Here is an 18,302-nt window from a genome sequence, read left to right on the forward strand (position 1 = left end):
CTGGTTCAGTAAATATACAGCTGAATTCATAGATTAGCCTATATGTGGAAAACGTAAGCTGGACAAGAAAGTCTAAACTGCTAAAAGGTAGATGTAAAATGTTTACATAAGTCTGAAACACAAGTTTTCTTTGTTCAACTAGAAATATATTCATTAATAATTCATTTCTTCATTCTCAATTCCATTAAATCTTTTGGGTACAGAGCATCCTGGGCAGCACAGAAAATACTTCTCCTAAGAAGCGGCCCATGTTGATTATCAGCAAGTGTCACTGACAATTCACACTAAGGATAAACCCAACAACAGCTGCTACAGCTGTTTGCTCTTAATTACTCATACTATAGGCAAGTTCAAGTCCACCAATTATCATGCTCTCCAAACAATTATGCACGCAGTCCGAGGTCTACTTCCCCACCATGTATCTGTGTGCCAGGTTGACTCCAGATCAAAGGCACACAAGTGATATGCTCTTCACCATAAAACAGCTCCACTCCTGAACTGAAAGAGTAAGGTCTGTTTCAAGTCTTGAAAAATGACATCACTTGGCTATAAAATGCTGCTCACAACAACATTCATGTTTTTTTTTTTACGATCCTGTTTAATATAAAAGTGAATGTGAAGTCCTGCTCAAACCAGCCGGTGACCTCTCCTGGGAGGCTGATCTCAGCATGACGAGCTGTATGCACAAATCAAAGCTGCATGCTCCATCACACACACACACACACGCGCGCGCGTGCACTCAAACACACACACACACACACGCATGCGCGCGCGCACACATACATGCGCACACACCACGCACGCACACACACACACACACCATGCACACACACAGGTACGCGATGCACACACAAACACAAACAACAACAACGTCATAAAGGAACCAGGAAGTGATCCAGTGAACCAGTGCCGTTCTCCCACTGCGAGACCAGTGACCGCAGCGCTTCCTCCGCTGCCGGTGGCTCGCTTACACCCCGGCAGCATTAACTCTGGATGCACTTTCCTTCACCCCCCTGCTCACAGCAGCCAGCTGCAGCTCCGACACAAAGGCTGAGCCCGAGCATTAGCCTGGAGCCCGCGCGCCCCGCCTCATCAGCACACAGCCGAGCGGGATTAATGCGCGCCACATCGCCGGCTGTTTATTAGTATTCCGCTCAGACCCCCTTCTCTCCCCTTTATTACACGCTTCCTGTCAGCATTAAGAACCACCCACTTCCTGGGAAGGGGGGGGGGGAAGAGAGAAAGGAAACAAACAGCTACGGCTAGCAAAGCCGCTCCACTCGCAGCCTTCACTTTAAAAAAGAAAAAAAAAAGAAAAAGGCTGGAGAGAAGCTGCAGAGAGCACCAGGGAGGAGAGGAGAGGCAGGCAGCTTCCCATCCTCCCTCCCTCCCTCCTTCCCTCCCTCTCTGCCTCCTCCTCCTCCTCCTCCTCCTCCGTTCCCCCACCCCCAGCATGAATAAGCGCTAACAGCCATCATCATGAGGATAAACGAGCATGCCATGCACACTGAAGGTGGAGACTTACTGAATGGAGCCGCCTTGGCCGTCGGACAGGCCAGGATGGGAGAAGCAGCCGGACACCAAGGAGCCCATAGGAGGCTGCAGAAGCTGGAAAGTCACTAATAATAAACTCCTCGCCTTTTTTTTCCCCCTCCCTCCTCCTCTCTTTCTCTCCCCCCCTTTTTACGCCATGTGACCAGCCCCTCAGTGACTGAACTGACCTACATGGAGACAGAGGAGCTCTTGTTCCCCTTGCGTGCCGGGACACAGGTACTCAGTTCTGCTTATTCATTAAAACATGCCGGTGTGCCGTGGAGGGAGAGGAGGGTGGGTAAGGGGGGGGGGGGGTGCGGGGGGTGGCACGCGGAGCGGAGCAGAGCGACCCGCTCTCACCGGGCATGCCCGAAACCCTGCCGGGAAGAAGGAGCCGCGAATCCCGCCGCGTTTAACTCTGTCCGCTCTGGGGCCCTTCCCGCTCCTCACGCGCGCACAGAGGGCATGAGAGAAGGGATCTCGCTCGGCGCCGGCTGGTGATGTGGTCTACTCGTCTGCGTCCCCCACGGCTTAAGAGGGAGCACCGGAGGGTGGGGTGGGGTGCGGTGGGGGGAGGGGCATTTCATTTTGAAGATGACATTTTTGGCCCAAGCCCACGTGAGCTGGGCTGCATTCTCGAGGTGCATTCAGCTATACATCCATACAGGAGGGGGTACGTAGAAGTGTGTTGTGTTTATAAGGGCTGCTAAAAATGCATTTGCATTTAAAATGTAAAAGGTGTTACAATGCCTTAGTATAAAATGTAAATATTGTGTGGCTAAACAGATTCTGTTGGTGCCAGTTAAATAGAACACTACTGTTTGAAATAACTTGGGGGACATCTAAGATGCTTATATGTTACCTGAGGATCATTGTCTTTAATCAAAAATAAATATTCAATCCCTGAAGGACTAATGCACTGATTGCAAGAATGTAGACTAGATCTTTTTCCTCTGCTGATTGCTAATGGGACAGACGAATCTGGTGGTTTGTGCTGAACTATACTAAAAACAATGAGTTGCAAGAATTTCTTACTCAAATATAAGTCACATGAGTGAAACTTGCCCCATCTTCCCCCCCCCAAAAAAAGAAAAATAAAGTAATTCTCACGATGCCCGTTGTTTTATCTAATGATCTCAAAAATGATGTGCAACTAAGGGAAAATGTGAATGTGGGCTAGCAGCTTTTCCCAGGACACCGATCTATAATCAGCAGTCTGCTTCAAGTCAAGGTCAATCGGGCTCTTGGCAAGCATGAACGAGCTCATCAACTAATTAAAAGGAGCCTTGCATTAAAACACGGCTGAACATACAAAGATAGCATTCCATATGCTCTATATAGATGTGCCAAGTAAAAATACAGTCGTATTATTACATGCACAGCATATGTGACTTAAAAAAAATATGTCGGGGGTTGACGGAAAGTCTAGCCTTCATTATGTCATTAAGCTCTCCTACCTAATGTTTCATGAAGCAATTAAGTTCTCCTACCTAGGCTTTTCATTTTGTTCTCCTCACTAGTCCACCAAGACAGTTCCTTGGTGCAGCCCTGTATTTGCTCCCCAAGGAAACCAATTCACTGCACAATAAATGGAACAAACAAACAAGTAAAGTTCCCACAGGGTTTCCAGAGGGGCAAAGCACACTAGTGCACCCTTAAATCCTGACTGTACAGTCACTCATAATCTACGTTCAGAAATAATGATAAAGATAAAGGTAATAATACGGTAAGCTTTTGGGGTGCATGGGAAGTCTTGTGTGTTGTTAGGGTGAAATATACTGTACACAGTCTACTCCTACTGCTCCTACTGCCTGTTCAATGTGTAAAATCTAGCAGCCTTTACAATAGACGGCCAGTGTTTTTTTAGTTTCTTCATTTTTAATGAATAGCTTTAAACAGCCATCTGGGCCATTTGCAATGAAAGGACTAGGTTTATACAGAACGTGTAGGGCGGGTCACTTAATTGCTACTACCATCATCCTGCAGCCTAAAACAACAACAACAACAAGAAAAACATGGGAGGATGTAGCATACAGGATCGCCACGCCAACGGTCTTTGTGGCTTCGTGACCTTGAGGGCAGAGCCGTTTCGGCGGGGGATCAGCTGTCAGCCTCGGTCATGCACAGTCATTTCGGAGTCTTACCGATGCGGTCAGGATGTTTTCGAGCGAGTGCAACGTCAAACCTGTGAGACTGTGCGCCAATGACTGCTGGGAAGCAGGTGATAACTGTGGGTGTGTTTCATGTGAGGTTTCAGTGATGGGCAATAGCGCTCAGTTAAATGGCTGCGCCGCAAAGACGCGCTATGAGCGAAAGCAAAAACAACAAGACCAGAAAGGACACATCCCGACTACTCTCCCTATGTGAGCAAAGCCTGAATACCCGAAACCACCCTTTTCTGTAATACAGTAATATCGGCATATTACCTCATGTTTCCGTGCTCATGTTACCACATATTGAACCCCAACGCCCCCACGCCCAAGCGAGTTCAAGGAGAAGACACATTAAATCATTTAAATTCAACTGCTGATTTTCCTTCGATAGCACTACAGTAGTGCTGGTTGAGCACGCGTCTGTGAAGCGCCGCAGGGACAGCAGCCTTACGCGCGCGCGCAGCGTGAGAACGGGCTATCGATCGACTGCGTGTGCAAATGGGTCTGTGTGACGTCGGGCCCGGTTTATCACAGCGCTTTGCTCTGCGGTGAGGGTGAACCGCTAACGCTACAGCCCGGCGCAGAAGGACAGCTGGAGGCCGCCCTGCCTCCGCGCGGGCCTCCGCTGTCTCACACAGGAACCGATGAGTAACAGCGGCATAGTTTCCACACGCACGCATCGCTTTCCTCTGCGCCGAGCCCAACACTCAGGGAGGAGCCCGCGTCCTTTTATAGCTTTCTGGCCTCATGCTTCGGGCTCCCTGCTGCAGCAGAGACGAAAGATAGCTCCGGTGCAGCCAGCTAGCCCGCTTAGATCTGATCTCGCCAAAATGCCAAAACGAATGCGGGAAAATTGAGCAGTCAAAACATCTTACCATGAAGCTGGTTAATAGTGTCGTGGAGAAGTGACACCAAGCTAACTAGCTAATGTTCAAGAAACAAAGTACTTCTATTCAATCAGATGTGTGAATATATCTGCAGGTCTTTTGCATGTAAACTGTATGCCATTCTGTTCCACACTCCATTGGGAGTTTGTCGCTTATGACCCCTCTCATTTGGGAGAACTCCCAGGATGGAGGAGTTGAAACGCGCCTCCTGACGCTTCCCCCTGAAACCTGTCCCTGAACAGAGCGCGGTGGCTGCTGGAAAGTGCTCTCTGTCAGCGGCGAACGCCTCGCTCTCTCCTCAAGTGCATAAGCAGTCCCTGGGGACCGGGCGCTACTGCCAGGCAACAGCTTAACAGCCCGGCCCGCTTCGCCTGAGGTACGGCCCGCTAATGGAGCGCTCGCCACCGACGGCGGACCGCCTGGCAGCCCTGCTCGTCAAAACACAATCCAGCCCTCGCAGTATTTATCCATTATCCCGTTACGGGCTGGCAGGCCTAGCAGTGCACCTACTGAGCGCTCTGCAGCTGAGGCGTGAGGTGTCAGCTCACAGAGGCTGGGGAAGGACAGGGAGGATAACAGACAGAAGGGTGACCGACTGACCAGCCCTCAGACTTCATAATGACCCTCCCCTTCCGCTCTTCAGAAGAGTACACAAATCAAGCTTGCAGGCCACTGTTCGAGCACTCAGGCATTGGGACAGTATTTGAGCAGTGGGTGAGTTTTTTGTTGTTTTTGGCTCTGTGCTCCAGGACAGTGGATTTAAAATGAAACAATGAATATGAGGTTAAGAGCAGACCGTCAGCTTGAGGGTTTTAACATCCATGTCCGGTGAACCAAGTAGGATGGATCATGGATCACCAAATATGGATGTAAATACCCTCAAATTAAAGCTAATAGTTTGTTTGTTAACCTGATATTGTTTCTTTCAAATATGATGCGTAGAACCAAAACAAAAAACACTGTATACACACGGACTGCACTATATACATATGAGTTATTTAAAATGCAGTCACTTCCGCGACCTTCTGAGGACTTCATAGATGAGTCATGATTTAAAATCTCCCTCAGAAAAGGGAAATAAAAAGGCTGACACTCATTTCTGTAATGACCTTTACGTTCCCCTTTCAGCAATAATGAACAGCATAAATCCTGTCTAAAGAGGCACTAAACACACACATCAGACAAATGAAATGCAATAAACTGTACATCAACAACCTGTCTTTAGTTCCACAAAGCAGTGTCAGTTGGGCTCTGTTGTTTATGGTCCTGATTAAAAAACAGACACACTGTAAACATTGTACATGCTGTTCTTATATTTCAGGGGCTTAAATGCATAATTAACTTCTAAATGTTTAACAATGTTTTTAAATACGCATTTAAAAAAATTTAAAGAATTTCCTTTATTCCTTGTTTCTAGTCCTCGTTAGGGCTCACAAAGAGGACAGGACCCAGGTGCAGGGATCACACAGGGAGGCTGAGATAGTAAATGATAAGTCTTTACTGAAGACTTCAAAAACCAGCAAATAACAATAAACAGGGCAACACGAGGAAACAGGATGTATTGTTATGACAGCATCTGTTGACAGCTGGTGAACCGCATTCAAGTTGTACTTCCCTGCGTTTTGCTTTATATTGTTATTTTAAAACCCTTAGCTTCTTTCTTTAAGGGAAGACAATGAACTGGTGTGGCGATAATTAACAAGAGGTGAATGAAATGGGCATGCGTGTGGTGGCTGCTTGTTTTTTCTCTCTCTCTTTTCCCATGAGCCTTAAGGGGTGGGAAAACAGCTGTTGGGAGTTGGACAAGAAATTTTGGAGGGAGATGGTTTCTTTTGGGTGAGGAAGTGGCAACATATGTTCTTTGCAACTCTTGTAAATTTTTTATTAGATTTACAATAATAAAGTTTCCCCCTGGAAAAAAACCTGCTCGACTGGATGGTCATCAACAACAACCGCTGGTCGCCATTCGAGATTGGTGCTGCTTGTGCTAGTCGAAGTACCTTATCGCAGCCATAGGTAAGCCCATTTTTCATCAAGCTTCGATTTCATCAAGTGTCACCAACCACCAGTTCGATAGTGAAGTGGGAATCAGAACGCCTAGGCAGTAACGAGTTTAGGACAGTATAAACTAGACATGGGGGACTAGCAGTGAGGAGACCATGCAAGCACACACAAAGACCAAGGACTGAACTGATGATGAAAACCAGGAACTTAAATACAGGACCAGACAGCTGCACACACAATCACAGGAAACAAGCAGACGTGCGGAATGTGAGAAACCAATAATCCAATTCCAACCAACCAAAGTAGAGACACGAAACACAGGGTGAAACACGGGGTGAAAACAAAACAGGGAGTTAGCGGTCCGGAGTCAGAGGCGTGACAGTCGTCTTCAAAAAACTGAGTGATACAATATTTTCAAAGCCTTTCTCTTGATGACATGAACTGCTGATGTATTTGTAAAGATAAGATGAAGTTTACAATTATGAAACTGTGCAGCAGTTCTGAAATTTAGCTTATTCGTTATTTGTGCTTAGTTGGGAATGTTGCCTGAGGATTTAAGGTGTTATAACCCTTAATTTAATAAGTTATAACTTTAAATTATTACTAAGAGTTATAACTCTTAGTAATAATTACCTCTAAACTGATAATTGAGACATTTTCCAGAACATTCTAATCAAGTTGAGAAGTTGAGTGGGTTCATTTAATTTTAAGAAAGCAAACTTCTATATTTTTATAATACTGCTTTTTTAGTTTTGGGTTTCTCTCCACAACTCAAGACCACCCTATTACTGCAGTATGTTTGAAGTTTGGTAATGCTTAAATCCACACACAATTCTTGCTTCCCTTCCATGTGTCTTAAATACCTCTAACCAGCAGAGGGCCCTCTTGAGATTTATTTCTGGTGTCAACCATCAATAATTTCACTGTAAATGCAGTACAACACACAACTGCGTTAGACAAGAGACACTTTCAATAGACATCTTCTTTCATGCTGATGGAATCTACGGTGGTTAAGACATCAACAGCAATAGCACAGCGAAACAATATCTGACAAAATATGTCAATACATTTTGTATTTTCAAGGTCCCTTAAAATCAAAATATAAGTTAAATCCAGTGGGTTCATCTACCTGTATTACTTGTGAACATCTTAAGTGCTCTCAGTAAAGACCTGAAGAAGCACATACCCTTATGATTTGGTCATATTAGAGCAAAATCATCACTGTTGTTCCTTTGCTAATGAAGCAAGTCTTGTCTCGTAAATAGCCAAATATAACAAATTCAATGAACTTATCAGGCCTTTTGCATTCATCGCTTCCCCGGCCTAGGTTAAAAGGCAACCCTGTTGCCACTGTACATCAACTTGTGTTTTAAAAGCCATATAAATTAAATTAATTGCACCCCCTGAACTTCAATGAAGCATGATCTTTGTACCAGGATGCCACTAAGGAGATTAAATTTCTGTTTGGCATCTTGTAACCATATTTAACAATGTCTTGAGACTATTTTCACCCCAGGCCCACAGCTCACTGGTTGTAAATAACAGCACAGATGTACGACACCACTGGGCTTTTATTCCTTGGAACCCAATTTTATGGATGAATCCGCAAACAGAAATTGAGTTTCCACACAATTTCAAGAGTCAGTAGCCGTTCAATTATGCTTTATCACACCAGCTTGCCACTTAGTTATCTAATCAATTTTGCAATCATTGCGATTAACTGGCTCAGGTATTTGGGAAATGCAGCCATTTAACAGTAATGCTCTGATTCACAAATTAAGTTTGACCTGCTGTGGAATACCAGCCTCCGTGTCGAGTGTGAACAAGTAGATTTCATTTATATATTTCATATATGATATATCAGAAACAGTCAAACAGTAAGAGTCAAAGGAAAGACAGCCAAAGGGAATCATAACGCCATCTCTGTTTTTAGCAAGGGGAAAATCCACAGGAAGCTACTGTAACTGTGTCTACAGCACCAGTAATCAGTTTTGACTTTCTCGTAAGCCGCGTTTCCACCGCAGGAACTTTACCTCGGAACTAGGAACCTCTCGAGGAAAAAAGTCCCTGGTCGGGGGGTAGTACTTTCCAAAAGTACCGGAACCTTTGGGGTGGGGCGCAAGCGCTGAAAATTTCTGATTGGCCGACTACTTGCAGTGTTTTATTTCAACCGCCATTTTTTAAAATCTGCAGCCGCAAACCGATTTATTTTCATAATAACTTGAAATCAAACTTGTATGTTATGCGGCGCAGTAGCCTACTTTTGGTTATAGCCTGCCAACGTCTTGGAATTATAACGTGTGCTCTTCTGTTCTTTTCTTGCTTTAGTATTCGTTTTATAAAATGCTAAGCATTCATGCTGGGACAGCATATTACGTACCAAAACATTCAAACGGATTAATTCGGTTGCTGAATATTTTCTTCCGGATTTTCTTTGTTAGCCCGTTGTAATTGACTCAAAACGTTTGATACAGTTATGTGAGGTATGCGGTAGTTCTGCGTAATTTACATTGGTGATACAGTAAAAGCAAACTGGAAATCACCTTCCGCACTTTTTGTCAGGGTAAAATAACAGGTTAATTCTAGTAATCGTCCCTTTTGCTTTTTCAGACTGCCGTAATTTTACTCTGCCACTCTTCAATTCCACAAAAAGATCAGGAAGACTATGGACTAATTTATGGTGCATGGTTCGCATCTGGAGGGCAAACGGTGGCTGTACCACTGCTAATTTAAATTTTCACGCAAGTCCGAGTTTTCGTTCTATTCTTGTCATTTTGCGATTGGCCTATATGGAATTGACGATGAGAAAGTAATCAAATCAACAGCAAATTGTTTACAACGTGTGCATGTTTTCTGTTGTTGTTGCCAGTAATTTGTGGAATGTGAATGCATTCTGTCGCCTCGGATGTCAAGACATGAAAGTGAATGTTCGCATAAAAACATAATGAATGTATTTGAGAGGATATATAAAACAGTTACAATCTGACTATTGGCCTGTTATATCCTATTTGCTGCATAACAACGGTCCAAGTTCAACTACCAACGACAGTTTTGCTTGACAACGGTAAAATATGCCCAAACGGCTGCAGAAGAATATTTCAGGTGATTAAATCGATAAAAATCAATAAATACAACCATAACCATATATAGTCATTGTTGGTAACCCGTTGTATATAAGTGGAATAAACCCCTCCGGGCTGTCCCAGTTATTATAAAATAATGTAGGCTACTTGGGTGGTAGTATGGGGTTACAGAAGAAATCATAGGACAGATGGACCGACGACAACATCGCTCTTTCATACGTTAGTGGGCTAATTTGCCTAATCTTCGCGGGACTTTAGACCGCAGTGGAAACGCAGACAACAATGGGCTGAAGGAACCTTGTTCCTGGGACTAAAAGTTCCGGGTACTTTTGGTGGAAACGCGGCTATAGAGTACAGCAGGCTTTCTTCACAGAAACAGAAAGGCCAGAAATACAGTTATGGGGAAGTGACAAACAGGAAGAGAGAAAAGGACCTGCTTCTTTCTCCACTTCCTGGAGAAAGTGGAACTGTCAGTGGAGCAGGGACTGCTAAAACTATTAACCTCTAGCCCTCTTGCTGATCAGAGACTACACAGAAAACCAGTCAGGAGTAGCACTACAGCCTCAGATTAATGATAGCACGGTTTATGTTTTATTAATTCATTAATGTATTAATATTAACTGACGTATTCAAAGACCGTATTAAAGTGTTATATTTCAACCGAGGGTTGAGAGCGCAGTCCTGGTTGAGAAAGCACTTAAACTCAGACGAAAGGAGGAGAGACAGGGAATCGGTGCTCACCTCAGACAGCCCTGCAGCCAATCCTGAGGGTCCATGCCGGCGTTCTCCAGCAGCCCATTGGCCAGAGGTCTGGCGGAATGTTTATCTGCAGCCGGCTCGGGCCGCCCGCTGGCGCCGCTCCCGGAGGGGCTCCCGTCGGGCGTGTCCAGGTACGAGGAGGTCACCTCCAGGGCGGCCTTGCCGCTCTTCCCCGTGGCCGTCACGCTCAGCACTTCCTGCCGGCCCGCCTCGGCCCCGCCCTCCAGGAAGTGACAGCTCTCCTTGAGCCGCTGCTGGATCATGGGGGTGAGGGGCATGTCGAAGCTGAAGCAGCCGTCCGACTCGTCGGCGGAGGAGAGGGCGTCCAGCGAGTCCAGGCTGCTGTACAGCGTGCCGCGGAGCCGCTCCGACTCCAGGATGCTCTCGAACTGCGAGCTGAACACGTCCGTCGCCTCCTCGCTGTCCAGCCCCGCCCGGCCGTCCCCCTCGCTGTTCCCCCGGGCCTCCACGCTCCTGCTGGGGAGACGGAAAAGGCGCCAGGTAAAAAAACATGCAGGTGAGGAACAGCAGCTTCAGGTAAAAAAAACACGCAGGTGAGGAACAGCAGCTTCAGGTAAAAAAAACACACAGGTGAGGAACAGCAGCTTCAGGTAAAACCACACTGCTGCGGAACCGGCAGCTCAGGTAAAAACACCACCCACAGGTGAGGAACAGCAGCTTCAGTAAAAACACACAGTGAGGACACAGCAGCTCAGGTAAAAAACGCACAGGTGAGGACAGCAGCTTCGGTGAAAAAACACCCGTCGTGAGGAACAGCAGCTTCAGGTCAAACATGCAGGTGAGGAAAAGCAGCTCAGGTAAAAAAAACAGCAGGTGAGGAATAGCAGCTTCAGGTAAAAACATGCAGGTGAGGAAAAGCAGCTTCAGGTAAAAAAACACACAGGTGAGGAACAGCAGCTTCAGGTAAAAAACACACAGGTGAGGAACAGCAGCTTCAGGTAAAAAACACACAGGTGAGGAACAGCAGCTTCAGGTAAAAAACACACAGGTGAGGAACAGCAGCTTCAGGTAAAAAACACACAGGTGAGGAACAGCAGCTTCAGGTAAAAACACACGCAGGTGAGGAACAGCAGCATCAGGTAAAAAACACGGAGGAGAGGAACAGCAGCATCAGGTAAAAAACACGGAGGAGAGGAACAGCAGCTTCAGGTAAAAAACATGCAGGTGAGGAACAGCAGCTTCAGGTAAAAAACACACAGGTGAGGAACAGCAGCTTCAGGTAAAAACACGCAGGTGAGGAACAGCAGCTTCAGGTAAAAACACGCAGGTGAGGAACAGCAGCTTCAGGTAAAAAAACACACAGGTGAGGAACAGCAGCTTCAGGTAAAAACACGCAGGTGAGGAACAGAAGCTTCAGGTAAAAACACGCAGGTGAGGAACAGCAGCTTCAGGTAAAAACATGCAGGTGAGGAACAGCAGCTTCAGGTAAAAACACGCAGGTGAGGAACAGCAGCTTCAGGTAAAAACACGCAGGTGAGGAACAGCAGCTTCAGGTAAAAACATGCAGGTGAGGAACAGCAGCATCAGCTGGTCAGGCTTAGTAATTTCTGATCAGGCAAAACGCATCCTATTTATTCCTACTTTACATCATGGCTAATCGACTTCTGGCCCAGGGGCCAAATTCAACACACCATGTACTTACTCTTGGCCACTTACTAATTATATCACATTTATTTAGCTGGCGTTGCAATGTAGGACAAACACAAGTGCATTCACCTGATTAATATGAGCAATATGCCAGATCTGGCTAACAACCTTCCCAGACCATCATTTAGAAGAAGCACAAAAACATATTGTTCAGATGCATTAAAAATGTTTATATGTAGGCCTACAGTGGCTTAAATCCCACAAGTTATAGGCTAACAAAATTAGTATATTTGTATCTTATTCATACAATGTTTTCTAAATATTGTGAAATGGCCCATAGATAAAAGTAGGCTAGTTACTCTGTGTGATTATCAGTGTTGCACTGACACTGTACGTCAGTATCAACATCTAACCGATCCAGTCCTTAAGTAACCCTGGTATCTGGATCAAATTAATGTCATTTTCCGATTCCGATTCCACATCAATAAAGTGTGCTCTCTCTCTCTTCAGCTACTCGTATAGGCAGATTCATTACTGCACCTTTCAGTAATGTTGACAGTGAACATCCCATTGTGCATTCACATGAACACTTAGCTTGCTAACAAAGCTTTAGGCAATTCTGCGCAAAAGAACGAATGTAATCAAGATGCTAGCAAACTGCAGGTGGAGCAAGTTTTGTTCAAATCAATTATTTTTTTCTGGGACCCTGTCACAAAAAGTCAGAACTGTGCGTTAGGACACAGTTGTTTAAGCATACGTGTGATGCGTAGAGGACCCAAAACATTTTCTCCAGAGGTGTGAAAATCCCTGCACATCCATTCAAGGACACCCACCGTTGGGGGGCGTTTCTGGAGCCGTCTGTGATCTATATTACTGTGTTGTACTTTAACACACAACTGAGACAAGAAATAAATATCAAAATCCCTGGGTGGGGGGGGGGGGGAGTCAATAAGTACCCTCAGTATTCCAAAGCTGAGGAAGAGCACTTTGTGCTTCAGGCAGCTTCAGACTCCAAGCCGACTGATGAATGTTCGGCGTGTCCCATCAATAACTTTCCCTGGGTTCATCTTTTTCTACAGAGAAGGTCCCTGGGTGCCCTTGAAGGAAATGCAGTGAGAGATCGGAGGAAAGGCCTGCCACTACGGTCCTCTAAGCAACCACTATTCTATCAAAGTACCGTATGGGAGGGACCTTCTGTCTCAAATAACATCAATATCAAAACTATTTATTCCTTAAACAAGAATTGCTCCCGGAATCTTGAAGAGATGCGATGTCACACGATTGCCAAGGTTGTCAGTAGTGTTCAGGACTTGTATAATATTTAATAGTGGTTAATAGGCCAATATATTTTTTATCACTGGTGCAAACTGCATTTTTAAACAAATAATACTTAAATTCAATCAATTATCTTGTATTTTATGGAGTCAAATTTTACAGTACTTGACACCTGTAGGCTCATGCCCGTAGTTGATTGCATAGTGGCTAATTTATCCTCAGGATAAAATGCTTTATCAGTTTGACTAATTGTAGACAAAATAGGCAGATCAGAAAGACAGCAAAACAAATTTAACCAGAACGCAGTTCTATGACACAGACAACAATTACAATTGTTATCCTCCAAGAAATAAATTAACGAAGCCAGGTGGGTTGCCAAAGCTCTCTCTGCCGTCTGTGTCAGTTCGATAGCCTGAGCTTACCACCACTACAAATGCCTTCAAAAATCCCGTCACGCCATGCGACTGTAACCTAAAATGCAGGCGCGTGCACAAAGCTGTGCGCGGAAAGTGCGCGCTGGGACGCGTGAATATGCAGAGGAAGTCATAAGCGCGCAATGGTATTATTCACCCCGTGACCTTAACACCAATAGCTTCCGACCGCGGAAACTCAAACTGAACAATTACGTTTCCGTTATTACCGCGTGTCAATGTCTGCTGTCCGGGACAACTCCAGTACAAACCGATCTTTCAAATCTCTTTATCAAACTGAGGTTTTTCCATTTAAGCCAACAGAAATAGTTTCGTTTTTTAGTTCTATCATTTAAATGGAAGCTCTGGGGCATTCGAGCCTGTGTAACGTCATGCAGCATGTGTCATTTCACCAGTTTTTATGCAATTTGTAACCTCTAAGATCGAAATCGCGATAACGCGAATTAAAATTTTCATCATTTCCTGTCCTGTCGAGTATGGAGAGTCAAAGCGACCCTTTGAAAAAAGAAGTTTTTTTTTGGCGAGATAAGGCCTAAACCACATGCAAACATCGGCTATTATTTCACGTCGGCGTGTCGGTACACTGAATCTTTAATGCAGCAGTGGGGCCCCGCAATTTATTTACTTATTTATGTATTTATTTTTTGGTTTACTCATTCATTTATTTGAAGAACACTTTTTTCCAATTTTAACTATATATACATTTACTGTAAAAATTATTTCAAATGTGGCTCATGTCCATCAACACTAACTATATTATATACTCATTGCAATGCTAAACCAATGTCAAATTCTCCATTCTCCCCACTAATTATAAGAAACTACCTGTTGTGACCTGCAAACCTGATACAGTAAAAACCAGACGATGTTAAATTGACTGTAACCCAGTGAGACTGAGAATTTCCTACTGTGCCTAAAAGCACACTGGGGGGCAGCTATTTCCCTCAAGTATACTATTCTGCTATTCTGGTTTACCTCAAAGTGAAGCAGACTAAAGAGGGGCCATTCATGACCCCAGAGATAAGGCCGCAGGGTTTACCTGCAGTCCAGTTCAGGTGTGGTCTCGCTCTCTGGGCTCTCCACACACACCTCTGGAATGATCCGGAACACCTCATCCTCCACGGGGCCCGGCTGGGGCAGAGGGGAGGGGTCAGAGTTTATGCTCTTTGGGGTGCTCTCCAGAGCCTCTAAACTCTCTGGGGATGTCTCCACTTTAGTGTCCCCCTCCCCCTCCCCGTCCCCACGCCCTTCCGCCTGTACGTCTGTACCAGGAGCGTCCAGTCCTGCATTCCCAGGATCCTGTGCACTCTCCACATGGTTTTCTGCAAAACGGATTTTCTTGGGGGGCTTTTCCTTGGCCTGACCCCCGTCGAGGAAGGCGGCGAAGATCCCGGGGATTTCCGCCAGGATTTTGCTGGACTCCTCTAGAGGCTGGTCCATGAGCGCCACTGCGTCTGCGCCGAAGGCCAAGGCGGCCACCTCCACCCCGCCCGTCTCTGGCCCGCGCGTTAGCGCAGCCGCAGCCGGGATGTCCGTCGGTTTTTCCGTCGGTTTTTCCTGGCCAGAGGGAACATTCCGGGCGTCTCCATTCACTCCAGCGGCGGTGTGCGCCTCGGCCTCAGCCCCTGAGCTCAGCGAAACCGAATTGTGCACCAGGGCCTCGGCCCACGGCTCCAGAACCAGGCCGGAGGCGAGCAGCGAATCTCCAGCCTTTTCCAGTTTGGAAGTCTCGGGGTCCGCCTGGGCCCCGCCCTGCCCGTTACAGGGGATCATGGCTGCCGAAACGACCGCCTGGGTGGGATGGTGCGTGTCCTCGGGCTCCAGGCCCGCAGGGGCATCCTGACCCCCTCCGCCCAGGCCTCTCAGCAGGTGTGCCAGCTCCCTGTCGATCTCTAGAAAGAGCGAAGTCTCATCAAAGTCATCCTCTCCAACACCATCAGCTGCTCCAGCCTGGAGAGAGGGATCTGGGCTCACTCTGCTGCCCCCTTGTGGGAGGATGTGGGAGTTTTCTATAGAAACAACAAAAGAGTGGGGGGAAGAAAAGATTTGTTATTCTAGCAATGGTTATTTTGGGTTACATTGTCATTAACAGCACTCTGCTATGAAAACCTTTAAGGTATCAACAACAAAATGCTTAACAATTTCATTTAATTTTTATTTTTAAGGTCAAAACATCATCAAGCCAAAATCAAACAACATTTAAGTGTGTAATCTTTTGAAAATCACCAATACTCCAATACTCTTTCTCTCTCACCCTCTGGTCCTCTTGTTGGAACTTCAACATTATCACTGCATCATAATAATTGACTGATTTAACAAGCCTTTCTATCTCAACTGAATCTTGGATCTGTGGTTTCAAAACAGTGCCCTGTGTATGTGTAAGGGACATGTGAGAATGAACTAAAGGCCAGCCTCTTGCCAGTGCCATCATGAATGGCTCTTATGTTGTCAAGGAAACACTAAAGCACTGTATAGACTTTGTGAAAGAAGTAGGGCAAGTCTGGGAAGAGCAATTCCAAGTCAGTCCTGTAAGTGGCACTATTGCACCCTTTCTCTCAGGCAACCGCTCTTGCTTGTCGTGGCATATACCCAGAAGTAAACACGCACAACAGGTCACATTCATATTGCCAATTTAGTTTAAAAAAGCAGCATTCATAATCAACAACATATTTTTTGTGTCAATAATTAAATGATCAATATTTCTGAGGACAATGTACTCAAATTACTTTTATTACACGGTTATTAATCATCAAACACTTTTTTAAAACTTTCAGCATCATGTTAATTACAGCACCTTAATGCAACCCAAAATAGTTCCATATGACAATCGCTTCACATTATAAAACTGGCTATTCCTTTTTCACCATCTACGTGAAACCTACGCGCTCATAACTTTAAAAGCAGACAAGGATTCTACCTGAGCATATTTCTGTCTGTCCCTGTTCCCGGTCATCAAAGGACTCTTGCTACACAAGCTGGTTTTCACATTTAAACTTTTCTGAATAAAACATGGGAGACCACAGTTCAAGTATAAAAGATAGGTCACAAGCGCTCCTCCAGTCTTCTTGGAAGCCGTAGGACCAAAGTAATAAAACAGGACAAACAGGAGTCCACTCTGCTCCAGCTGCTCCTGTATACTGTAGTATGATTACACCTTCTACACACAGCACATTTCACCTGTCTCAGGATAACAGAGAACCTCCACCAAATCAGGCCTGGTACTCAATACTAATTCTGAGGAATCACATTTCACTTAAATTAAGCTGAGTTTATCCTGTACATTGTGGCATGTTCAGTCAGGCTAGTGCAACATAGCACTGAACCAAGCTGCACAAAGGTGTCAAATATCAGGGATATATTTAGTTCTGTCAGCAGAGAAAAACAGTTATTGCATTGAACTTGAGCTGCTGTTAACCTGACCTTTCCAAGAAAGCAGTGATAACTTAATTACAGCTCGTGGCTGAGAGATCATTCGATTTTAGTAGCTCTGGAAGACTGAGATTGGATGAAGAGTCTTCATGGCGACAGTGTCTCTTAAATTGTCTCAAATACTCTATAAATTGAGGGAAGACAGCCAAACAACTGAACCTCTCCCTTCCTTTGTCCAAATGCGTTGCATTAAAGGCTCTCAGTCTCTATTCTATCTTGTGCCAACTGATGGAAGACTCAGAAAGTCTCACAGCAAGGAGCATGGTCAGCCACTAGATGGCAGTGTTTTACCAATGACACTGCACCCATCAGAAAAGAGGTGTGCATGTGTATTTTTGTTTGTGTGTGTGTGTGTGTGTGTGTGTGTGTGTTGAGCTTTCAGAAGGATGTAGATTTGTGACAGCCATATCAAAGCCACTGTGTGACAGGCATATCAAGGCCTTCAACGTCTCCAAAGATAAGAAAGAACTAGGGTTTCTTCAGTTAACATCCAGCTGCATAAATGGATAACATTTTTTAAAATGTGGACAATGCACAGTACACTGCCCTAGATGAGGGCTGCCAAGCAGATCATAATTATGATGATGTCTGCCAAAACAAACCAAATAAGCACTGAGCAGACATCCAAAGATGTGCCAATGCAAGGGAACTGTGAAAGAATTAGTCCACCATCTAAGAAATGGTGCCTTTTCAGGGCAGACAGAGGCACAGTCACAAGGACAGTCACAGTTAGAAAGCTAATGAACTCGTACAGGGCTGCACAGAAGAGCACTGTCTTCATCAGGGGTAAGATAATCCTTACACTTCAGCGATGCAGTCCCCTCATTCACACACAAGTGTACACACACACACACACGCACACACACACACACACACACAAAACAGGGACCAGGTTCATGATAACAGAATATCTGTTTGTCCCTTTACTTTGAATAACACTTAAACAAAGCCATTGCTTTTATCAGTACTTTTCCAGTAACTTGCTTAACACACCTGTTATTCAGAAAAGAAGGAGCAGAACTGCTTTCCGGGTCGGACTGGGCTGCTATGTCACCGTAATGAGAGCTTTCGGCTACTAAACCACCGCATCCTCCTGCCTGCCGTGGCATTGGCCAGGAAATTATGACCATCACTGACACT

At 45.3% G+C, this 18,302-nt stretch overlaps 1 protein-coding gene across 3 annotated transcripts in view; it reads right to left on the reverse strand.

Moving 5' to 3' along the window:
* Nucleotides 1-18,302, reverse strand: part of psd3l (pleckstrin and Sec7 domain containing 3, like) — a 151,326-nt gene that overhangs the window by 97,356 nt on the left and 35,668 nt on the right. For 2 of the 3 annotated variants that reach the window (XM_064308526.1, XM_064308528.1), the window contains 2 exons: nt 14,773-15,742; nt 10,402-10,896 (listed from right to left, as the gene is read on the reverse strand). In XM_064308526.1, the coding sequence (XP_064164596.1) occupies nt 10,402-10,896; nt 14,773-15,742 (1,465 nt within the window). The remainder of the gene's footprint in view (nt 1-10,401; nt 10,897-14,772; nt 15,743-18,302) is intronic. The other variant, XM_064308527.1, reaches the window with a different exon arrangement.

Source organism: Anguilla rostrata, chromosome 14, assembly GCF_018555375.3.
Source record: "Anguilla rostrata isolate EN2019 chromosome 14, ASM1855537v3, whole genome shotgun sequence".
In the NCBI taxonomy this organism is placed as follows: Eukaryota; Metazoa; Chordata; class Actinopteri; order Anguilliformes; family Anguillidae; genus Anguilla; species Anguilla rostrata.